The sequence below is a fragment of the Prunus mume genome, linkage group LG2, assembly GCF_029339155.1.
Source record: "Prunus mume cultivar Tortuosa linkage group LG2, ASM2933915v1, whole genome shotgun sequence".
NCBI classification, from domain to species: domain Eukaryota; kingdom Viridiplantae; phylum Streptophyta; class Magnoliopsida; order Rosales; family Rosaceae; genus Prunus; species Prunus mume.
In genome coordinates this window covers 7071592-7095620 of record NC_142699.1, presented here as the reverse complement: position 1 = coordinate 7095620, position 24029 = coordinate 7071592, and the positions used below count along the sequence as shown (strand labels likewise).

Below are 24029 nucleotides of genomic sequence, written 5' to 3'. Positions count from 1 at the left end.
TATCTTTTTTGAAAAATCTTTGGCTTTTTCCAAAAGTGAAAATATTTTTTTGGCTAAAACCTAAATTTACTAAGATGTGAAAATACTCAACTTCCAAATTTTCACATAATAAAATGAAGAAATTATTTATGATCTAAACAGTGTTTTTGGATGCAAAAATTTAGAAATATTAAGAGCCGCTATATATTTTTTAAAAAAGGATGCGCCAAGAGCCTGTGCTGCGTATTAAAACAGTACAGCCGAGCGTCTATACTATTTTTTTTAAAATAAGGAAAAAAGTGTATAGCCGTCCGGCTATACTATTTCTTAAAAAATTCAAAAAACTCTAGTCTAACCGACCGGCTATACTATTTATAGACCCGCCCAGAGCTTTATGCAACGTACAGCCGTGCGGCTGTACCATTTTAACAAAATTTAGCAGAAACGCGTATCGCCGTGCGGCTATACTATTTTTAAAAAAAATTAGGAAACAAGAGGACGTTCCCAGCGCCTATGTGTCACGTGTTAAAACAATAAAGACGAGCGGCTATACTTTTTTTTAATTAGAAAAACGTGTATAGCCGCACGGCTATACTATTTATAGCCGTTCGGCTATACTATACAGATCTAGACCCGCTCGGCCACGTGTCAAAACGGTCAGCCGTCCGGCTATACTATTTTAAAAACAACTATGAAATTGTTTCCTAATTGTTTTTTAAAAATAGTATAGCCGGACGGCTATACCCGTATTTCTAAATATTTTTTAAAAATAGTATAGCCGCTCGGCGTTACCTTTTTAACAAGCGGCGCGTAGGTCTGTATAGTATAGCCGCCCGGCTACACTATTTTTGAATTTTTTAAGAAATAGTATAGCCGTTCGGCTATACGCATTTTACAAAAAAAAGAGTATAGCTGCCATACTCGTTTTCTATCACCGAAGCATTTTGTTCTCCTCTCTCTTCATCAACACTCTCTACTAAACTCTTTTTTTTTATCAGACCAAAAAAACTTCTTGATCTTTCTCTCATTTTGTTCTCCTCAGCAGCACCTCCTGTAGCGTGAACAATTTTCTCTTAATCAATCGCTGATTCTCATTCTCCTTCTTTTTGTTGTTAGAGTTACTGCTGATAAGTTGTTAATTAAGTTATGTTAATCCGTTATTATTTCTCATAACACATTTCCATCACAACAACCACCATTACCAGACAGAGAAAAAACATAGAGAACGAATGAATGTCTATTCTAAATGAAGTGAGAGAACCAAAGCATCAAGATAGATTTTTTTTTTCTTTTTTTGAATTAAAACTCTAATCTCAATTGATTAGAGAAAGATTGTCAAGAACAATTCGATGTTTAACAGAACAACTAAGAATAAGGACTTGTCTACAACACAAACTACAAACTTGACCAGTGAACTTAGAAAAGAGAGGTCCCCTTCCCCTTCTTTTCTCCGCCACCTCTTGATTGGGTGCTGGGCAGTAAGGCTATCATTTCCTTTCTTGTATTGGTGACCTTGTGTAAGGTGTGCTACAGTGCTTGGGAGCTTTCACCATGGTCGCTGCCTCGTCTAGAGATGATTAGCAGAGAACGGTTAGGGAAGAGAGAGTGGAGAGAGAAAAACATTTTAATTTATTTTTCATGTCAAAAAGTCATGTCAGATTTAATCTCATCCATTAAAAGTGAAGTAATCTAATTGTTCAAAAATTATGTCAAAAGTTGTGTATAAAATATGATGTCACGGATCCGCCCCAATGAGAGATTATATTAACAGAGAGTTTCAGTTTATTTTAGGGACATCTTTATAGGCCAACCATGCATTGCATTTCAATTATCCGAACCGTCTAGTTTTTAGATACTATATCAAAGATTATTTATGCAAAAAAAATCACTTGAATCAAAAACCATTTGACTACTCAATTAGATGGTCATTATTATAGTGTTTTCTTGAAGCATCATGTTCGTTTTATTTTGTTGGTGCCAATTTGATATACCTTAATGATTTTCAATTTGCACGAGTTTTTGCAAGAATGATCTATGAATGTATTTGAAAAATAGATGGTTTAGATCGTTAAAAAAAAAATTTGTAAGGCACCCTAAAAGGTGTCCTTCAAATAAAATTTGAGAGATCCCTTAATAGAAATGGAACTGATTATATTAATATGTTGTTTAAGTTTTTTTTCCCTTGTCAACCGATAAAAAATATATATATTTTTTTTTTCACAGACTGAAAAAAGAACTGTTTTAAGTCTTTTTCCGGGAAATTGTAGACAATTAAACTAATCGTGTAGAAAAGTACTACTGAAATTGGAAATTTGTGAATGTGATTGCGACTGCAGGCTGCTCTTTAGTTTTTAGTCTTGGTCTTAGTTTTTACTTTTCAGCAAAATAAAACCAAAATTGTTAAGAAACGGACAACTACGGCTACACCAACTTTTTGTTTCTTCTCCGTTTTCTACATCATAACCATTGCCAGGAATTTAATTGGATGCATAAAACTATTTAGCTGACGTATGTGCTTGCTATATAGCATGGTGACCTAGTAACCATAGCTAAAAAGATAGTTAACAACGTAATTAAGTTAAGAGATCTAATAACGAAAGGGTAAACAAAATTATGATTAATTTTGTATTGAGTTTGAATCCATTATCATATGAGTGTATGGATGAAACTTAACATTCATTCTCAAGTAATTGAGTTTGAATCGTATTATCATTTGATCGCGTTTAGCTCACTAAGCTCAATTCTTTGATATTACTTACTCCGTCCTTAGAGAAGTAATTATATAGATTATTATCGAAAACTCCTTCATTACCTTTTTCCTTTTATTTGGTGAACAACATGTTAATGTGGTATAACCTAAATTGGGATGATTTTCTGTGTTTTTGGTGTCTAATTTGACGAGAGCTTAAATTTTGTCTTTGTGGATTAAAAAAAAAGTCAGCATGTATGAAAAAATTTGTACCACCATGTCATCCATGCATTTAATCAAAATACTATACTCGTACGAGTCTCACGATTAATTAAACCCTAATGACACAAACCCAACGCTATGCCATAATTAAAAATCACAATAAAACATATGGTGTAGAAAGGAAATACACTCAAATATAGGAGAAATTATAGAATAGTACTGTACTACCACCTCAGCTTATGATACTTCTATTGAAAATATGTCATGTGTCATTTAGGAATAATAATTTTAATTTTTTTTACAGCTGGATTTGGAATCTAATTATTATCTTTTGAATAAAATAAGAAATCAAAAAAAGAAAAAAAGAGTCACCACCCACCTCGACCCGTCGTCTACCTCGTGCTGCCTTCTTGGCCGATGCCCACTCTCTCTCTCTCTCTCTCTCTCTATGTGGTCCTTCTCACACACTTCAACCGCTTAATCATTGTTCAATCCTCTTACCCTTTCGATACGAACTTCAACCGCAAGCAAATGAAGCCCCCATCCCCCCTATGCAACTATATATACACATGCCAAGGCACCAAAGCTTAGCGATCCAAAGCCATAAACCATCAACATATACCATGGTAGAAGTCAACCCGTCATGCATCCTTTCAGAGGAACACAGGCCCAAACATGTCATCACAGAAGGTGAAGGAATCCCATTGATCGATCTCTCTCCAATAACCAACAGGGAAGGGTTATCAGCTGATCCAAATAAGGCAGTGGAAGACCTTGCTGCTAAGATAGGTGAGGCTTGCAGGACTTGGGGTTTCTTCACTGTGATAAACCATGGCGTGCCTTCGGGCATCCGGAGAAGAATCATGGAGGTGGCACGGGAATTTTTCGCATTGCCGGTAGAGGAGAAGAAGAAAGTGAGCAGAGAGGACCATAACACGGCAGGGTTTCATAACGATGAGCATAGCAAAGACTTTAAGGATTGGAAAGAGGTTTATGATTTTTATGTTAATGATGGGATGCTAATGCCGGCTTCCCATGAACTTGATGACCCTGAAATTGTTCCATGGTTCACTCCATGGCCTGAGAACCTACCCAAGTTCAGGTAAAAGTACACTAACGATGATGTATAATTCATATTGATAGTCTGACATGTAATTGTCACGATAAAATATCACAGTTCATGATACGTATATAATTCTTGTATAAGAACTAATTCAGATTTTGTGGTTTGTTGAGATCAGGGAGACATGCGCAGAATACGGTCGAGCATGTGAGAAGCTATTCTTCAATTTGTTGGAACTTGTCAGCCTCAGCTTAGGCTTACCCCCCAAGAGGCTGCATGGGTACTTTGAGAATCAAGCAAGCTTTGCCCGACTCAATTACTACCCTCCATGTCCCAAACCGGAGCTTGTTCTTGGCACCGGTGGACACAAAGACCCTAGTGCTCTAACGGTCCTCGCTCAAGAAGATGTCGAAGGCCTCGATGTGCTTCGAAAATCAGACGGAGCGTGGGTTCGTGTCAAGCCTGTCCCGGATTCCTTTGTCATCAATGTTGGCGATGTTCTTCAGGTATTATACAAACAATTACGACTTTGTGTGGATACGACTATCTTTTAACTTAGTGGAGCCTGGTTGGATTTTTTTGGCAGGTATGGAGCAATGACCTTTACGAAAGTGTCGAGCATCGGGCCGAGGTGAATGCAGAAACAGAAAGATTTTCCATCCCTATATTTTTTCACCCTTCTCATGATGTAACCATGAAGCCGTTGGATGAGTTGGTTGATGAACAAAGCCCGGCCAAGTACCCCGAATACAAGGCAGGGAAGTGGCTGAATTTGAGGATGTATAATAACTACAAGAAACATGGCTTCTATATGCGGATAACTGACTACAAGGTTGCTGCTTAGTTAGCCCCATGGATATATGCTCCAAGTGGCTAAATCTGGGTGTTTCATGCATGCGATCATCGAATAATCAACGCCTATATATAATATGTCAAAATAAAAAGGGCTTCGGCTTTGTCTGATTTTCAAGTTATTTGCCTTACAAAATTAAAATAAAATGAACTGAGCTTCAAAACTATTGAGCTCACCAAATTGGACCCTGAAACAATGACACTTATTAGGCGGCATAAACATTGTCTAAATTATACATGCAGAAGTATCGTCCTAATCTGATTAGAGTTACTAATCACTAAACGATTAAACTCTAACTACATACAATAAAACTCAGAACAACAACTTCGGTTCAAGTTAGGAGAGTCAGACGGGTTTACGGTTCCATGGGTTATTGAGTTCACTGCATAGATCTAAAGAAAAATCTGGCTTTCTGATTAAAGAAAATAGCACACTGACTACTACAATGGCAAAGGAAATTGCAAGATAATGGCAGTACGTAAATAAAGAAAACCGATACATAACGCAAACAATGACCCTCATAATATGTGTTCTGATTATATATATACTTGCCTCTCAATTAGCATTAGAAGAACTCACACTAATTTCTACATAATACAAAATTTCATTTGCAACAGAACTCGTAGACCAATATATATATCTATATGTGCACACAACCTGTCTAGGGTTGCTCGCTTGTGAAGAATATATACAACATTGACATCTGAAGTGATTGCTTACAGAAGGCAAAGGGTGCAAACTCTGGGACGACCTGTTGGAACTTTCTGCCAGACTGAAGGCACCAAAGATTCCTTGGAGTGATCTGCCTGTTCGACCTCTCAACTAGTCTTAATTTTAAGTTAGAGATGTTGCTAGTTTCAAGAACTGAAGTGCAATGACCTAATTCAAAATAAAATACAATCATAGCTAGTTAAGTTTCTTTTGTCTTCGAGTTCTTCTGGGAACCTGAAATAAGCAAACAGAAATTAGTGTCATACATAACCAGGGATATGTCAATAAACACACACATACAGGGGACGATATTTTCTTTGGCTGGCAGTTTGCTAGGCAAAATTTGGAATTTCCATCTTCGTAGATGTTTGATTAATCGAAATGTGGGGAAACAAATCCAACGCTTGAATACTGTGCTCTATAAGCTTTGTTTGGGTAGCAATGTTTATTAAATATGACGAGAGAAAAGGAAAGTGGTTTATTTACCAATAAAAGCAGAGGAGCACTTATTCGAAGAATTATGGAAGCCATTTAAATGAAGATTATAGCTTGTAAGAGTTTCGAAAATAGGGGAAGAAAATACGATTCTTTATAGGGGATAATAAAAATTCAAACATACTTCCCTTGGAATTTATTGTACCAAAACATTATAAAGAAAAAAAGTACGATTTTAACATTTATCACGAAAAATCAGACTTGGGAGTTATATTATCTAAACAGACAACGTTAGCTCCTAGGAAATTATTCCACTTGGTTCCTTAAAATATAAGAGCAAAGTGAAATAATAAGAAGGAAAAAATATTGCAAGCCTTACAGCAGCCTCATTCGTATCAGTAATTTCTGATGCTGGGGTGTCCACAGAGGCTTTCCTCCCCACCTTTTGTTTCTGCTGCATCCAAAACTACAGAGTTAGGCACAAGATCATTGGAACAGTGCAAAGAATTCAGGGTGCAACTTTCATACTTCACAAGCAAACACTGCACACCCAAAAAGGCACAACAACTTTCATGCTAGTTTAATGTTGTCAAATTGTGTTTATACTCCTGGGCGGTTCCAGGCTTCAAGCATGCACTGAAAATTTTAATGAATGTTGAGTCAATTAAATATAAAAACTTTTTATGAATGATCAGTTTATGACTAAAACTGAATTACATGGAGGTGAAATTGAAATTTTTATCGAAGTCCACTTAAGCTTTCAACAGTACAACCAGTTTTTTTTTTTTTTTTTTTTTTTTGGGGGACCACTTAGAAGTTTGTAAATGTTAAACTGAAGTTCACATTTGCAAGCTAATAAGCATTCATAGTATTTCACCCTTACCTTTTCCTCCAGTGAGCCATCACTTATAGTTTCCCAGCTCTCACTTGCCAAGCATACCAATTGAACATCCCCACTACTATCACATGTGATCTGCCAATAGGATGGAAAATTAAGCACGATGAAAAAGTGACAATGGATGTGCAATACTCACATGCCAAAAATAATAATAACAGGTTAGGAAGGATGTATTTTATTCTCTAAAAAAATTCCACGTAGTTGCTGAACTACAAAAATTGTTGTTTTTGAAACTAGTCAAATTTATTCACCTTGTGTGTGTTGTTTTGAGAATTATAACCATCCACTGTACCTGAATAAAAACTGGAAAAGAAAAATCAAATACTGTTATAAAGAAGGGCTACAACAATGTTGAAAAATCATCTCTTTCATTGGAAAAATGCTCACCATTTATCTACTGGAGACAAAAATTTGATCCGTTGCCCAACCAATGCCTCAGCCTTTTTACTAATTGCCTACAAAATTCATACAGAAGTGTTAAATATGAAATACAATTTCAAGTGCATTGAATGGGAGAGCTTATTCTTACTTTCAGGCTGCAAGGGCCCTTCAGCTTCGCTCTGGGGTGATTGGAATGCTCCACATCAATGGTATTGCTTTTGACATTCTGGATTGAGACATTTGATCCACCTAGAGAAGATATTGTAGCTACAGAATCACAAGATGAAAGTATTTCTTTTTCCAGACTAGTTTCAGATTTTTTAGATACACCACTTGGGTAATCGTTATTAGAACAATCATGGAATGCAACTGATCCAGGAGCACTTGGAGAGAGAGCTCGTTTTCTCCTACGTCCTCCTGTACTGTTGCCTTCTTTCTCAGGTTTTTGGGCTTCAGCTCTCCCATCTTTGGACAAATTAACCATCTTGCAAGATGCTAAGATAAGTTTGCTGTCCTTGACAACATCAGCTTGTGTTCTATCCTCTTGACACTTACGCCCACGTTTAGGAAGTGTACTAGCAGGCTGGAAGGTAAACAAAGATTTTCCGACGAGACAAAAATATAAAGAAAAATTTAGACAATCCTGGGGCCACATAAATTTCAACAGTAAATGAACAGTACAGATACATACCAAAGAGATATTAGATTTAAATATCTGAATTACTCTTTTGACAAAGTGCTCGTCAAAACATGAGTGAGTAAGGGATCTTGAATTAGACTGCAGACAACAAATAATAAAAATGTGAAAAGATGTGGAACATTTAAATAGAACATTAAATTTTCTTTCAGCCAAAAGATAGAGAAAATAATTTTGAAATTTTCTTCCAAAACAGCTCACACTTCTATTAGCAATACTCACTTTGTATAAGGATGATGGTAACAAAATTTGCCCAGGAGCATGTGATGCGGAGAGGCCATTATGATTTGTTAATGTCACAAAAGAGTGTCCAATGTCTGCTAGAATGTGCAGCTTCTGCATTGTAAGAAAAACCTCCTTTCAATAAACATACAATGTAAACATAAAGTGAAAGAGGGGGAAAGCTATTCTCTGAGGGAAAATTCTTACAGGAGTTCTTTCAACATCTATAACATCCTCAGATCTCTTAATTGCACGGAAAATGCAGATCAAATACAAGACAGAATCCTTGACAATATCCAGGGCACCATCAGCATTACTAGCATTGATTAAAGCCTGTAGTAAAACAAACAATGGACTGCAAAGAGACATAATCCAAAGTGTGTCACCATAACTGCATTCATATCCAGTACTAGGAAATCTGCAATGCGATTAAGTCAAATGGATCTTCATACCTGCAAAACCGAGCATACGTTTCTTCATCTAGACAGTCCACAGGTGGGAAGCTTGTATCATGAGCAAGAAGATGGATCAAGAATACCACTATGTATGCTGGAAAATCAGTGATTAATCCTTCTTGCACTCCAGAGATTTGATGCAGTTGAGCTTCTCTACTGTAATCCTTGACAAACTCTGCCATATATTTTAACGACTAAATTGAATGGTATTAGCAAACATTACTTGATATAAGTCTACAGAAATAACTGCATAGATAAATCATATTTAGCATACATCATATTGCAGATCCTTGAGGCAATCTGAGGTGGCGATTGCAAAAGCACATGCATATCTGCTAGGTATAGCATGCTCCTTCAGTAATTTGTGTGCTTTATCAAGAAATAATCTTCTAACCAAAGGAGAGTCATCCTGGAATGTGTCACGAGAAAACAATTGTCCATAAAAACATAATTACATGGAAATTCACTTCAAGAGTGATAATGAAATCAAATGGAAATTCAACTCAACTAAGCCTTAATTGGTGATTAATATCAGATGCATGTGTCAGAAATAATGCAGGATTACCGACACCATCTAGGGACATTATTTTATTTTTTATTTAAGTGCATTTATTTGACCATTTTTCAATCAATCTATGAATGAGACAACTCACTGGAAGACAGTAATAATACTAAGTTAGAGCTACAGACACATGTAAAGCTATAAAACCACCATGAAACTCCACAAAACTAAAAACTCATCAGGACTTTGTTTCCATTGCTTTTATAGGAAACGGAGAATTTATATATATATATATATATATATATAGAGAGAGAGAGAGAGAGAGAGAGAGAGAGAGTCTACAATAAGTATTTTATGTTAAGGATTGGTTACATACTTCTAATCTTGGCCGTTGGATTGCATTCATTAAATGTGTTGGTAGTCACTTAGATGCAATCCAACGGCCGAGATTAGAAGTATGTAACCAATCATTAACTTAAATACTTATTGGAGAATGCCCATATATATATATAAAGGAAACAAGAGAAGTTGGGGCAAGAAGTCCATCAGAGTGAAACCTAGAACAAAATTGTCTTCTCAAAAGGAAATGGTATTCCCATTCCCAATTACAAACTTTGATAAGGCAGAGAACAAATAGCCATGAAAATACGTATTTTTCAGGCCAACGCTAGGAAACACAAAGCAGAACCAAACAGACATACCTTTGCCATTGAAATTGTAAAGTGAAAGATCTCTGGAGAAATATGGAAATCCCATCTTCGAGAAAGCCGAAGAACAGACTTTGCAGCAGCTAATCTAATACAAGCTTTATCATTTTCACTGCATGAGACAACAAAGTAAAACCAAATGAGTGGTATCCAAAGATACTTTTCACAAGCAAGTCAAAAGTAAAACATAATTCAATGAAGATAAAGATTTTAAAAGCACTGCAAATTGTAGCCTCTTTACACGTGTGTATCCCTTGCCTCAATACTGCCAGAGTCACAGTAAAAGCCCAAACAGCCAGTTGAGAATTTCCTCTGAGTGTGAATCAAAAATTTCTTCAAAGTTTCTAATGCATCCCTCTTCCCGAACTAACATAAGTATGGGAAAAGAAATTGTAACAATAAACGTAAACCACTCATGCTTCCAAAAACAAAATATCAGCTTTTTAGTTGTTTTATTCAAGCACCACATAGATGCTGGACAAAAGCCAAGACATCTAGTATAAGATAGAAGACACAAAAAAAGCCTCATCACAAAAACAGACATACAAATAATTTAAATCATAAAGCTTTAGTCAACAATTTAGTCATTTTATTTTCATCTTCATTTTCACTTTCACTTGAGCTGACTGGAATGAAGAATTAGTCCCACATGAAATTTAAAATATGAACTCTTCCAGTGTTAATTTTTCATTTGATGAAGGAGTCTGAAATCATACCATGAGGTGATACCCTGGGCAGTTTCACCCTTTTGCAGCATTGTTGACAAAATGTTCCAGAGTACATTAATTTGCCGTTTGATCTGAGTTCCCCGATGTGGCAAGAAGCTCTTGACAAGTGCTTTCAGGCCATATATCTGTAAAATAAGTGATTAAGCCATAGAAATCACGGAGACGTCTATAAGAAAGGAACGATTTCAACACAGTTAAACTCAAACTTATATAATCACCAGCAGTGATTTTGGACCCTTGGCGGGTTGATCCTTGCTTTGACACAGAGTCAAGCACTTTCTTTCACATGGGCCCCTAACAACAATTATTAATTTGTTCCTTAACCTAAATTAAACATTCAGGCCACGAATCAGAACTCCTGCAAACTATACCAGTGCGAAAGCAGTTAAAAGTTTAAACAAAAAACAAAACAAGCATCCATTGAGTCAACCAATTCACTTCAGTAACCAAAAGTTGTATGACATGCTTCTGCTCCAAGTTATAGTAACATTTCTCACCAAAAATTTAAATTAATTAATTTTATAGGAAAAAAAAAAAGGACAGAAATTTTACACGTGGAAAGCAACTCAATGAACCACTAAATTGTCCACCTTCTCTCATAAAATCCCACTCACAGCTCAACTCGACTCAAGTTTTTGCTTATACAAAAAGCCATGAGAAGAAAATACTTTATAGCCTTCATTACTATAAAAGTTGTTCTCTCACATTTATTCTTTTATGCATACCCAAACTTTAATGGTAAACACCATTAACAGCCGAACCAAAAACTAATACACTCAGTGAAACTATTTGTATTCAGAACCCACCTTTAATTTACAAGAATCACTACATCCAGACGCATCATTGAATGAGTCTACAAAATCTGAAGAGCCCACCTACACAAAAAGTTTACAAATTTTAGTAATAAAACCTACTACATTCTAGCATGCAACAAAGTTCAAATAGAGTGAGTTCATATCTATCTCACAGCAGATGTCAATTACTTGGAAAATTTTCTGGTATATACAAGGAGTGATCTCTCCATCTTGGCTTTCGAATGTTGAAACAGAATACTGTGCAAGACACCCCAAGGACTGTAACACTGTTGGTATGTTCTGCCCACCAACTAAAGAATCCACCAGTTCCTAGATATGACAAACATAAATTGATTCACTACGGGTTAATGGGAAACTTCCACGAGAAAGCTCAAGAATTATTTATGTATGCCTGCAAGTCATGACTTTCAAAGGGACCCAACTAGGGGTCACAGTACCCCTAGGGCATCCTACTCGGCCGAGCATAAATTCATACGGCATGGAACAGGAATTTTGGAGCAAAGGGACCCAAACGAAATTTAAGCCAAGCTAACGCTTGATTTAATTTCAATTCTAATTTTTTATATCTATATTAATGTTCTTTTTGTTGATATTTGATTCCTTGACCCATAATACATATGATCCTTAACCATTTAAGGAAAAAAAAATTAAGTATGCATGAAAAATAATCAACATAAGTACATCCAATTAAACAGATCCACACATGGATATAACAAATGGTGGCCAATACAGCTAAGAACTTATTAGGAGGCAAATAAAAACCAAAATTGTATGTGATTATGAAAATCTAAATTGACTGTATCTACAGCACATAGTTTATGCGAGGCTGAAAGATATATAACAATAAATAATGAAAATAGAAATTCTAAACTCCAAAACTCAAGCTAAGCATACCTTGCATAGACTTGAGAAAATGAATTGCTTTGAAGTATCAACTAATGCAGCAATCGCTGAAACAGCATATTTTGACTGAACGCGGTTCCCCTCCAGACAAACCCTTTTCAGAAAGGGGTAGATTTCACTACGATGAAGAAGAAGTTGAAGCCACTATGAGAGTACATTCGGAAAAACTAGGTTTCGGATTACAAAATTCTATATATTGAACAAAGGGGAGGAGCTTTAAAGATGAAGTCCGTAAAAAACATCCATAAGAGAGAAAATATGACTTGGAAAGAAGTAAACTAGCAGTACTGTTAACCATCAACCTTGTTTGATCATTAAGTATATGGACCACAATCAAATAGTCAATCTTAATCTACTAATGTATCTATTCATAAAAGTTACTTGCTTCCAATTTTCAAGATAAGCCTACTAAGGATCGAGATGAAAAACATCTATTTATATATTACTATCTAACTATTGCAAAAGGAATATAACAGGGGTTGGAAGCTCAAATACCATAGCATGCATATGAAAGCTTGGCATAATTTAGCAATTTAACCAGTTACTGCTGTCAAATGTGTAAGGAATAGTTAAGCACACCCAGCAGAAAATTTACAAACTTGATTTTTGGATTCCACACATATGTTAGAGAATACAAATCCTTCAACTGAACATGGCAAGTACTTAGCTCGTTTATATACTTAATCAATTGTGTCCACCATGCACAAGCTCTTTCTAATATTTATTTCACAAAAAACAATTCTGACAAAGAAGAAGCATACCAAATTAACATAAGAAAAACAGATAAATGGGAGACCCTACACAATGTCTCCATTGGAACATGAAACTCCACCCTGCTCAAAATGTACAAGAATCAGGACTGCAGAAATTACCTGAGTTTGACAGATATGTGAGTGCCTGCTTTGGCTAACACTTCAATCAACTTCTCATTAATTGGGTCGCTCTCCTCTAATAACATCTGAAATTGGCTTTCTGAACCTCTCAGCAAGACAGGGAAAAAGCTGGTAATTGCCTGAACCAGGTAAAAAATGAAAGCAACTTCCAATAAAAAAAGTGATAATTACCAATTATGCTTCTTTACAATAATGCAAGACAAATTCAAATGGCGAAGGGACAAAACTTCTCCCCCTAGATACTGATATAGTAGTTGGTCATACATCTAAATTTGAATTAATCCTTCCACACTCCTCTCTTTATTATAAAACATAGGAAGGAGGTTACAATCATTAGAAAGCTAAATTTTACTTATGTATACAAAAAATTTAAATGATATCCCATCCTCTTAAGGAAACTAACTCATTCTCTCAAGATTTTCCCATCAGGGCAATACAAGAAGCCAATTTAGGTCAATATAGTGACAGAGACCAACAGCCAACCATACAACCAAACCACAGCCTTAAGTGAACTGAAACTCATTCTAACACCTGGCACTCTTAAATCATAAAATTCAGGCCTTGAGATTCGTCCAAGCCAGAATTAAATGCAAACTGTGCTTGCCAACATTGTTTCTTGGTAAACACAGTCAACAACAACAACAACACCGATAATTTATGGCCATTGGTCAAGTTACAAACTATGATTGTGTTTTTGAGCTCGGCCAACTATAAGTGTCAACAGAAGCACACAAACCCCTCCTGGTCATTCCCTTGTATGGTTGACTTAGTCTTTTTGAGCACACAAACTCAATCTAACTTAAATGTTCACTTTCAAAAGTTATGCTCTTCTGCTGAGGAAAATTACCATTCATATTCACCTGGCAAACGATTTTCTTACCAGAAGAAGTCTGACAGAAGCAGCCTCCAAATGCTTGTTTACAGGACTCTTACTGGAAACATCATATAGAATACATCGAACATGCTCTGAACTGAATATATTATAAGAGCATTTTGAAGAGAGTGTTCGTAAGAACTCAAAATTTTGATGTTTCTCCCCAATCATATTCAGGAATGTGTCCTGAAATAAGACAACAAATAACTGGATAATACAATTTCATAACAAAGAGAAAAACAAAAACCAAAAAGTAAAAGTATTATAATTTTGTTACTATCAGGTTTCTAAATCATAAAGAAGAAAAACACCAATGAAAAAGGAAGACCATTGTTTGACACCATCTCATTAGTAACCAAATTGAAATCCAAGTTTGCCCCACCACAATATAAAACAACTCCCATCAAAATTTCAAGGAATCAAATTAAAGAAACAAAGCCAGTTTAAGCACACAAAAAGCTGATCTTCCTTGACCTGAGTTTTTTCAACCCAGAACTTCTCATGGGCTTAACCACCTAAGCCTTTTAACATCCATTCAAATGCTTCAGCTTAACCCCAGGGACATGTGGGACCTCACTGCTGAAAGCTTAATTAATGGACCCAGGACTTTAAAAGAAGAGGGAGGAGGGACAGAGAGGGGCTGGGATGAGAGATCAGGGTGAACTATACTTGGTTTTAAAAATAAATTTAAAAAATTCTTTGAAATGGGGTGGCCTGTAGCCCACCCAAACCACCACTTGGATCTGTAACTGCCTCTTGCACAGACAATTAAGAGTGGAAATTCTCTTATCATGGATAAACAAGTGGTCTTCACATAATTTAGGGTATGACCAGAGAATTTGAGAATGTGTTTCTGGGTTTCCAGAAAAGCTTTGGATGACTCCCCCATACTACCATAGTTGCATGATTAAACTAAACCCCATTAAGCCTTTATCTCAGAACATGATTTTTCTATGTAAATCAAGTTCTGCCTCTCACAATATTGCTTCATCTGTTAAAGTTTCGCGTAAGTTAAAAATTGAACCATATAAGTGAAGCGCTGTGCAAAGAAACACACACACATACATGTGTGTTCCCATTATCATCTACTCAAACTTTTCCACAACTTTATTTTGGTAAAAGTTGACGAGTTTTTTGGTAAAAAAATTTAACACACAGAACAGCTGAGAGTTGAATGACTATTATTTCTCGTTCAATATAAAACCACAAAATATCTAATGGCAACATCTGATAACCTCAATGCACGCTGAAGATGGTGCAGAAGTGGTTAAAAGAGGAACAAGGGGATCCAAGGGATAATTTAATTAAAATTAAGGGTAAATATACGCACTCTGCTGGTCAAGGCATCCGTAAATTGTAGTTCATCCAATAACAGCGCCAGCGAATTAAAAATGTTATTATCTTTCATTTGGTTCAATTTGTGAAAGCACTCTTCCGCTTTTGAAGGGTCTGCAAAGGAGACTGCCATTTTCAAGAATGAAACTTTATATCTCTTCTGCATCTCTTCTGAATTATTACCCTGCAACATAAAGGCAACTGTTTCAATTATTCAAAACAATTAATAGATAGTGCACAATGCATTCACAAGCTATATATCAGCCCTACTGAGCAAGTGCGATTTTCAATTATTGTACCTTCTCTTTCTTTCGTATGGCTAAATAAGTTCGCATCTCGCTTTGTAACCTATAAAACATTTGCATCTAGTAAAGAAACAGGATAATCGCCTCAACCTTAGCAAGAGCAAGTTAGGGATAGTACCGTTGTTTCTGTGATAAAATTGAGTTCAAAGCCTTTATGTGAAGAGGGGTGAAAAGAGAAAACAAATGGATCCAGTGCCGTGTACGTTCCTCAACTGAAAGAACAGCTGGAAATAAATCTTCTGCAAGAACAAGCTCCATATTCTGGGACCTGAAGTAAAACAATAATGATAATGAATGATAATAGTTAAATACAACTTTGTAAAGCATTGATTTGGGTTTTAAAAAGCTATAACATGTGAACAAACTGACCTGAACTCCATACAATCTTTATCAAAGCAGAGCATCAAGATTTTACATGGAATCTGTTCAAAGTGATCACTTATTGTCATGTAGCCTTCAGAACATTTGTTACAGTAATCTCGATATACTTCCATCATCTTCTGCAGCGCCTTCTTTCTAACAGGTATCTGCAAATAATGCAAACAATTACAAATACAAGACAGTAACTGTAACTTAGCAAAATGAAACTATTTGTTGTTGAAATACCTTCTTGTCCCGAAGTCTTTCAGTGGTTTGAGATATTAGTTTTGGTGGAAAACATCTCATATTATACATGGCAAGATCGCAGGCAACAATCACTGCCTGTGTTCTCACTCTATCATCAAAATCTAGTAGTCGACCTTCAAGAGAAGCTGCTTACATAATAAAGAGTATAAGTAAGGTTCCAAGAACACAGAACTCATACAGGAAAACATATATGTTCCACAACTTACAGAGAACTTCTTGTGATTCTACTCCAGAGGGATTGGTCATGTAGCAGACTTTAGCACATTGTAGAGCACTAACTCTAACTTCCGCAGATTTATCAGAGAATCTTTTCAAAAACTCTATGAAGAGGTCCTGATACCTTTGGGCAATATGGTGATCAGGAAGTGTAAAGAGTTTCCCAATTAAATTAACAGCTTTTAGTCGGACATCAACCTGATCAGTCTGCAGAAATAATCAGAGTCAAGTGGTATTTAATGATCCCTCTCAAAGTGCAGTAAGCCAGGAGCACAAGAGAACTATTTGAAGAGAGAAAAAAAAAAGCCTATGCCAAGAGATGAATTTTTTTATAAAAAAAAATTTAAATGAACTTAGCCAAGAAGACATACCAGTAATTCTTGAGTCAAATTTGGGATGACAGCAAGAAGCATCTGAGGAGCACACTTAAAAATCTTAAAAATGATTTCATGGTAAAATTCCTTGAGCTCACTTCCTACAGCATCTCTATCTAAAATACAAGATGTTAGAAACCCACAAACAAAGGACTCAAGTTTGTCTGCGCAAGTTTGAATCACAGAAACTGCAAGTTGAGAAGAAGCAGAGTCTGCATCCTGTAAAACATAACATAGGACTAATTTATCATACAAACGAATGTTTCTAGAATCAATTTGAAGCATACACTCTCTAACACTCACCTTTCCCTCCTTCACAAGATTCTGGAGAACCACTTCCAAAAGTGGCTGAGAAGCTTCCTCGTTAAGTATATGAACCATTACAGACAAAACATCATTGATCAAAGTCTGTTGATGATGTACCCTACAGGGAAAAATTAAAAGCCATTATGGTTGATGCCATCAAAGTTAGGCCCAAACTTACATAAATTAAAACATAACAAATTGGGCTTAATAAATTTCATGGACACTCAAATTTCAGATACTTATAACTTGGTAAAACCTACAATAAAACCTGTTCTAAGTTCTAACCATCTAAGTTGCACAGCAAGCATGCAGTTATAAATTTCTTTTTATTCCATGGAAGTGGATATCTAGTTGCACAATGTAACAGGATAAGCGTTGATTCCTTCACAATTATCAATTAGGAATAGCCCAAATCATCAAAATGCACTATAGGGTTAATTAGAAAATTAAAAGTGAAAAGTAAAGAAGTAGCAAGAAAAAGTCATATACTAGAAATGCAGATAAAGGATTGTAACCTCACAACAGAGAAGAAGATATTGAACATCTCGAGAACTAGATCACTGCAGTCAATATCCAACATGATCACACAACATTTACATCGTGCAACAGTCTCTACTATCTTAGCCCTCCTTGAAAATAGTGGGCTCGCGGTATCAGCTAGCTCCGTGAACGTGCTGAGAATGAGTTTAAAAACGTCCTGAACGAAATAAGTGTAAAACAACTTGCAATGGTGAGTACAAAGCAAAATCTGACATGGGCAGACAGCAGATAGACGCAGAGAACTTTACCCTGAGATGCTTGTCCACGAAAGGCGGTTCAGGTGCCATAACTCGAAACATTTCAGTGACACAGATGGCCACCAGAAGCCTGACATCTTTATCTCTATGCTGAAGCAAGCCATGAACAATAGCTTCGGTCAAGGGCTTTAACTTCTTAAGAGCTTCTGGTGAAGAAGCCTGTTCTAACTGTGACAAAGAACTGGCAGCTTGCTGTAAACCGAAGCATACAAAACAAGCAAAACGAAATGATCAATCGCAATTGCTATGCCAACGAAATAATAAACAATTCAAACACAAACCCACGCAAATAAACAGAGCTACATGATCAATTTCCATTGCTATGTAAAGTAAAATAACTTACTCGGAGCGATTTGACAATGAAATCCTTGTTTGGGCGAGCTTGACGGCGGAGATTGGTGCCGATTTCAGAAACGAGTTGCAGCGCGGACTGGTCCATCGACTCAGTGAATCGGCGAAAAACCCTAGTGATTCAGTGGAGGAGGTTGAGGGTTTTGGCGGTTATGCAATGCACGGGCATTTGCTCGAAGACGAAAACTGTGATCTCAAGTCTAGAGAGAGAGAGAGGGAGAGTGAGAGGAAGGGGGAGAGAGAGAGCTAACAAGAAGGTGAGACTTGAGAAAGTGGAGTGGGCATAAAGTGGGGGAGGCTCCCGCCCTTGGTGCGCGTGAAACAAACGCGCCTAACCTGCAAGTGATACGGGAGTTGGGGGTATTTACCGCCTAACGAAAATTGGTGGGCTTTGGGTTCTATGTCTACCCACCTCGTCCTATTTTAAACGGGCTATGGGGTTCTATTTACACCCACCCATTCCTACTGCCTAACCTGGATAAAAGATAAAAAATTTCACCGAAATCTCTCAGCCTACCCCCCAAATCCCTCGTCTCCCCCCCCCCCAAAACACCCCAAACCCCCATTCATACACCACCTGTTCTTCGATCCCGCCATCCGTCTCTTACTCTCTCTAGTCTTCACTCCACTTGTACAAGCCTTTTCTTCTTCTCCAATCCAGCCTTTCGGCTGACACAGGTTCGTTACTTCTTCTATTTTTCTTTTCATCTTCTTCCTCTTCTTCTTCTATCTGTTCTCTTCCTCTGTTTTCTAATCTTCATCTTTTCTTATTCTTCTCCCCAGCTCTCTCTCCCTCTTGTCTCTCCACCAGAGCACCAGAGACTCAGCAACCCAGGTAATCTTTTGTTTTTGAATTTGTGGATTGTTTTTTCATGATAAACTGGAAGAGGAGTATTGAAGAAATCACATTTGGGGTTTAAGTTTAATTTATTTTCTCAATTACAATTATCCATATGGGCTTGTATTGAGTATTTGTGATTGAGAAATAGTGTTACTCTAATAATTACATTTTTCTCTCTAAATTCTGGTTCATATGTTTTTGTGTGTGGTTCGTATGTTTTTGTGTTGTGCACTTGAGCATGATTGCAGATATTGGTATTTAATTTGTGTTAAAGTAAATTTAGAGTTGTTATATATGTGCATGTTCTGATCATGTTGCTTGGTGTAAATTTTGTGTCTCTCACTAACAATCTCACGGATTAGGCAGTTACTTGCTGTAAAAATGGTTGCATAAGAAGAATGGAGCATCAAGTCATCAGTCAGGGGTCTTCAAATGAGGTATGATGTCTTTTTCTTTATATGACTGTAAAGAGATCAAATGAAATTTCTTGGTTTTATTTGTTCAATAGTCGACTACTAACCGTTGTTTATGCCTATTGTTTCACTAGGAAGACACTTCTACTGGGGGCAGTGGTGCTGGGACAGAATGTGTGTTGGACTACACTAATGAATTCACAACTGATGAGGTTTGTGCAAATTTAAATGTTGGCTTGTGACTGTCTGTTTAAGTTGGACAAGATATAATATTTATGTTTTTTGTGTGTAGATATTTAAGAGTAGAGATGCATTGGTTGAGTGGACTCGTGATCGAGGAAATAGCAACGGTTTGGTGATTATTATCAAGAACTCGGATGCAGGAGGAGCTGGTAATAAGAAACCCCGAATAAAATTCTGTTGTGAAAAGGGTGGTGTTTATAAAAGGAAGATTGATGAAAATGTCCATAAGAAAAGGCGTCTTAGGAGCAGTGGTACGAAAAAGTGTGGATGCCCATTTCTATTGAGGGGTGTAAGCTCGGGTGATAATGATGAGTGGAAATTGGAGGTGGTATGTGGAGTTCATAACCACGATGCTGCAAAGTCCAATGCAAGGAGATTATCCGAAGAAGAGAAAGCATTGTTGGTAGATATGTCCAAGAGTTTGGCCAAACCCAAGGACATATTGCGCACAATTAAACAAAAAGATGGACTCAATGAAACAACAATGAAAACAATTTATAATGTCAGACAAAGGTTGAAGTTGAAAGAGAATGTTGTGAGATCGCAGATGCATGTTTTGCTAAGTAAGTTATCTGACCACAATTATATTGAGTGGCATAGAAGCTCAGATGACAGTAATATTGTGAAGGATCTGTTTTGGACCCACCCTGTTAGTGTAGACATCTTACGTGCATTCCCACAAGTCCTGATCATGGATTGCACGTGCAAGACATATTCTTTTCCACTTTTAGAGATTGTAGGGGTGACATGTACTAACATAACCTTCTCAGCTGCATTTGCTTACCTTGATGCTAAGAATGAAGACAATTACATATGGGCTTTGAGTAGATTGAGGACCATGTTGGATGAACATTGTCTTCCTACAGTCATTGTCACAGACATTGACTTGCCACTAATGACTGCCATCCATAGTATTTTTCCTAGTGCCCGACATTTTTTGTGTAGATTACATATTAGCAAAAATGTGTTGGCGAAATGTAAAGGCATGTTTGAAGGTAAAGATCAGTTGGAGAAGTTCATAATGAGTTGGAATATGTTGGTGTTATCGGAGACGGAGCATGAGTATCTGAAACGTTTGGCTGAGCTTGATTATTATTTTGATAGATATCCACATGCACTTGAATATGTGAAGAACACTTGGTTGAACGAGTATAAAGAGAGATTTGTGTCTGTATGGACAGATACATGCATGCATTTTGGTCACACAACATCAAATAGGTAACTTTCTTGTTCACTTTTGTTTCTTGATGTAAGTCATTATGTACTACTAACTGTGTTGTATGAATAGGGTGGAAGGTGCAAGTGCAAAACTGAAACAACTACTTGGCAACAGCCGAGGTAGTTTTGAAACATCTTGGGAAAAGATTCACTCCTTGTTAGAGTTGCAACACTTAGACATCAAGGTATCACTTGAGAAGTGTTTGACCATCATCCAACGCAATTTCATGCATGATGAATTGAAGGAGTTGCGAGGATTTGTATCTACCGTTGCTTTGAATATAATTGTTTGTGAGTCGAAGAAAGTCAATTCAGTGGGGTTAGATTCTTCGTCATGTAGTTGCACCATTCGACGCACACATGGTTTGCCATGTGTGCATGAGATTGCAAAATACAGACAGACTAGTCGCCCTATTCCTCTTTACTGTGTTGATGCTAATTGGAGGAAATTGGATTTACTGTACTCCCCGAAAAATAGTGACCACGCAACTGACATAATTACGCAAATGTATACGATCTTACATCAGTGGATGGATAGCAATGAGGACACCAGGAGACATATTAGTCTGAAGTTGGAGGAGATTATGAATATGGAGTCAATGCCCCTTACCAAGCCTAAAGAACAACCAAGTAGAATTGGCACTACTACTCGTTGCAATCTTTCTGCCTTTGAGTTGGCCTTGTCATGTCGAGTCAGTCATTCACCAGTTGACACAGTTGCTACCACATTCCACTCGGAGAAACCAAAGAGGCGTCCTCCTAAGATGAAGGTATGTACTAACATTGTTGAACTTGTATGAGGTATGAGGTATTTTCCAGTACTTAAAACTACTATATGCATGAATATGGCTGTACAGGTACATAGGATGTGTCCACTCACTTCATCTGAATTGAAAGAGCAGTTCCCTACTGCTTTGAGACCATATATTTCATCCATAAGGGATTTTGCAGGTGACGGTAATTGTGGTTATCGAGTCATAGCCGGGTTGATGGGTTTTGGAGATGATGCTTGGAGCAAGGTACGCAGAGATTTGTTGAATGAGTTGTGCTCTCATGAAACACAATATGAGAACCTTTTTGGGAGACGTGATCGGGTTGACGAGCTTATGCATACACTCTCATTCTTTGAGGAGTGCCCCCCGTATGATAGGTGGTTGACCATGCCAGATACGGGGCACATTATCGCATCATGCTATAATGTGGTCCTGATATATTTATCCATGTCATTGTCTGTCACATTTTTACCAACCAGGACGACGTCATTGCCCTTGTTAGAGCGCCGTCACATTGCCATCGGTTCAGTCAACGACAACCACTTTGTTCAGGTATCGAGTAGTATAATTTCCGTATACAATTTGTTATGCTTTGTGGAGGTGATTTTCCGTGCCTAACGGTTGGCATGTCCTGTTCTCCATAGGTGTTTCTGTTTCCAGGGCATCCTATGCCCCCTGTTTCGGATTGTTGGCACCAAGTTTACCTACCAGATGCTGAGGATTGGCAAACTGCCTACACTGAACGTATTCAACGTTTTAGAGAGATTGTTGGTTCAGATGTGGCTACCAGAGAGATGGCATAACTCAAAAACTAATGACTTTAATTGGTTGACATTGTATTTTATACTCATGGTCAGCATACTATATTGTGTATAGTTAGTAAATACAAGATGGACAAAATATGAATACAAAGTTGCATGTATTATTTGGCCAAATTTTTTTTTTTAAAGGTGAAAACCCTAAAATCAAATGTTTCTGTTATTAAATTCGTTGAATAAACAATAAAATATAGTTAATATTTCTTATAACATGGCTGAAAAATCGAGGTGTTTTATTTGTTTTTTATATAAGCAATACTGGGAATTGGGAAAAAAGGAATTTGAACCATACATAAGTAACTATACTTAGGTCCCGTTTGGGATTGCTTTTTTTGGCCAAAAACCTGCTTAACTTTAAATTTAAGTAGTTTAAGGTGTTTGGTAAAATTAAAATATTCCGATTATTTTAAAAGCAGTGGCCTTTTGACACCAGCTTTTAAAAGCTGACTCTGAATTGTTTTTCAAAGCTGCTTTTAAAAGAAGCAGAGATGAACATTTAATGAATTTTTTTAATTCTCAAAATATCATCATTCATTTTAAAAAAATGACACCACCTCTACTTTTACATCCAACTTCACCACTTGCACCACCACATTTACTACCTCCACAACCACCGCCATCACCACCACCACAACCACCACATCCTTTTCCTCCTCATCCTCCACCACCACCACCTCCAACATCACCTCCTCCTCATTCGCCACCACCACCACCTCCAAAACCTCCACATCCACCACCATCACCATGTTGCCACTACCACCACCACCACCACCTCCACAACTGCCATCCCCACCACCACAACCATCAACTTTGCCTTCATCTCCACCACCAACTCCACTCCATCACTACCACTACCACTACCACCACATGATTAGTGCATAACACTTTTAACATCATGTCTATTTTAGTCATTATTCACAGTTACAAGAATTTTATATTAAAATTTACCAAACGGTTTTAACACTGCTTTTTGTACTAACAGCACTTTAAAAATAGTGTTTACCAAACATGGAGCTGCTTTACTTTACAGCTAATTATTTTTAAAGTACAGCATAAGCAACTTTTTTTAAAAGTGACAACAATCCCAAACTAGGCCTTAGGGCCTGTTTGGCAGTGCTTTTGGAAGGGTCAAAAGTGCTTTCTGATAACTAAAAGTGTTTCTAATAGCGTTTGGCATAAAAGTTTAGAAGCGTTTCTGAGTCATGAAAGCGCTTTCTGGAGAAGCACCTACTATGTGCTTCTTTAAGGAAGCACTCGCAATTGCTTTTCCACGAAGCACTTTTCATGAAAATTCAAGATTTTTATAATAAAAGCGCTTTTTTTAGAAGCGCTTATGCGTAGAAATACTTCCTAGAAAAGCAGTCTCAAACGAACCCTTAATCACT

General features: G+C 37.0%; 3 protein-coding genes across 10 annotated transcripts; 2 read left to right on the top strand and 1 right to left on the bottom strand.

The window, feature by feature from the left end:
* The first annotated feature begins 3275 nt into the window (after positions 1 to 3275).
* LOC103319833 (protein DMR6-LIKE OXYGENASE 1-like) lies at positions 3276 to 5002 on the top strand. Its single transcript, XM_008221425.3, has 3 exons — positions 3276 to 3992; positions 4132 to 4459; positions 4540 to 5002. Exons 1-3 carry the CDS (start codon positions 3442 to 3444, stop codon positions 4795 to 4797), a joined length of 1137 nt encoding a protein of 378 aa, XP_008219647.2. The 5' UTR covers positions 3276 to 3441; the 3' UTR covers positions 4798 to 5002.
* A 369-nt stretch (positions 5003 to 5371) lies between these two features.
* LOC103319835 (ARM repeat superfamily protein) lies at positions 5372 to 18597 on the bottom strand. Of its 7 annotated transcripts, none has more exons than XM_089046001.1 (29): positions 18331 to 18597; positions 17979 to 18179; positions 17706 to 17887; positions 17188 to 17308; positions 16882 to 17103; positions 16501 to 16717; positions 16274 to 16419; positions 16037 to 16194; positions 15786 to 15935; positions 15662 to 15710; positions 15358 to 15546; positions 14034 to 14213; positions 13133 to 13272; positions 12252 to 12378; positions 11526 to 11666; positions 11349 to 11417; positions 10531 to 10667; positions 9809 to 9926; positions 8880 to 9014; positions 8603 to 8799; positions 8358 to 8505; positions 8151 to 8264; positions 7923 to 8009; positions 7380 to 7814; positions 7238 to 7305; positions 7102 to 7153; positions 6836 to 6925; positions 6332 to 6418; positions 5372 to 5751 (listed from the first exon to the last, which is right to left on the bottom strand). In XM_089046001.1, exons 1-29 carry the CDS (start codon positions 18424 to 18426, stop codon positions 5713 to 5715), a joined length of 4095 nt encoding a protein of 1364 aa, XP_088902127.1. In that variant the 5' UTR covers positions 18427 to 18597; the 3' UTR covers positions 5372 to 5712. The 7 variants fall into 7 exon arrangements, with proteins under 7 accessions (XP_088902127.1, XP_008219648.2, XP_008219649.2 ...); XM_008221426.2 differs by having other exon boundaries at positions 6332 to 6406; XM_008221427.2 differs by having other exon boundaries at positions 6332 to 6403.
* A 285-nt stretch (positions 18598 to 18882) lies between these two features.
* On the top strand, positions 18883 to 22761 carry LOC103319836 (protein FAR1-RELATED SEQUENCE 5-like). Of its 2 annotated transcripts, none has more exons than XM_089046000.1 (8): positions 18883 to 19016; positions 19122 to 19173; positions 19542 to 19616; positions 19727 to 19804; positions 19885 to 21053; positions 21124 to 21823; positions 21911 to 22378; positions 22471 to 22761. In XM_089046000.1, the coding sequence occupies exons 3-8, from the start codon at positions 19578 to 19580 to the stop codon at positions 22627 to 22629; spliced, it is 2613 nt and encodes an 870-aa protein (XP_088902126.1). In that variant the 5' UTR covers positions 18883 to 19016; positions 19122 to 19173; positions 19542 to 19577; the 3' UTR covers positions 22630 to 22761. The 2 variants fall into 2 exon arrangements, with proteins under 2 accessions (XP_088902126.1, XP_008219651.2); XM_008221429.3 differs by having other exon boundaries at positions 18889 to 19016; positions 19546 to 19616.
* The last annotated feature ends 1268 nt before the right edge of the window (positions 22762 to 24029 follow it).

What these genes read in the sequence shown, in the direction of transcription:
- LOC103319833 (XM_008221425.3), top strand. Translation starts at nt 3,442, where the DNA reads ATGCAACTATATATACACATGCCAAGGCACCAAAGCTTAGCGATCCAA. An exon ending in GAGAACCTACCCAAGTTCAG is followed by an intron (nt 3,993 to 4,131) that starts GTAAAAGTACAC and finishes TGTTGAGATCAG; the next exon opens with GGAGACATGCGCAGAATACG. An exon ending in ATGTTGGCGATGTTCTTCAG is followed by an intron (nt 4,460 to 4,539) that starts GTATTATACAAA and finishes TTTTTTTGGCAG; the next exon opens with GTATGGAGCAATGACCTTTA.
- LOC103319835 (XM_089046004.1), bottom strand. Translation starts at nt 18,426, where the DNA reads ATGGACCAGTCCGCGCTGCAACTCGTTTCTGAAATCGGCACCAATCTC. An exon ending in ATCTTCTTCTCTGTTGTGAG is followed by an intron (nt 17,309 to 17,705) that starts GTTACAATCCTT and finishes TTTTCCCTGTAG; the next exon opens with GGTACATCATCAACAGACTT. An exon ending in GCCCAGGGTATCACCTCATG is followed by an intron (nt 9,927 to 10,530) that starts GTATGATTTCAG and finishes TGTCTCATGCAG; the next exon opens with TGAAAATGATAAAGCTTGTA.
- LOC103319836 (XM_089046000.1), top strand. Translation starts at nt 19,578, where the DNA reads ATGGAGCATCAAGTCATCAGTCAGGGGTCTTCAAATGAG. An exon ending in GTCAGGGGTCTTCAAATGAG is followed by an intron (nt 19,617 to 19,726) that starts GTATGATGTCTT and finishes TTGTTTCACTAG; the next exon opens with GAAGACACTTCTACTGGGGG. An exon ending in ACGACAACCACTTTGTTCAG is followed by an intron (nt 22,379 to 22,470) that starts GTATCGAGTAGT and finishes TGTTCTCCATAG; the next exon opens with GTGTTTCTGTTTCCAGGGCA.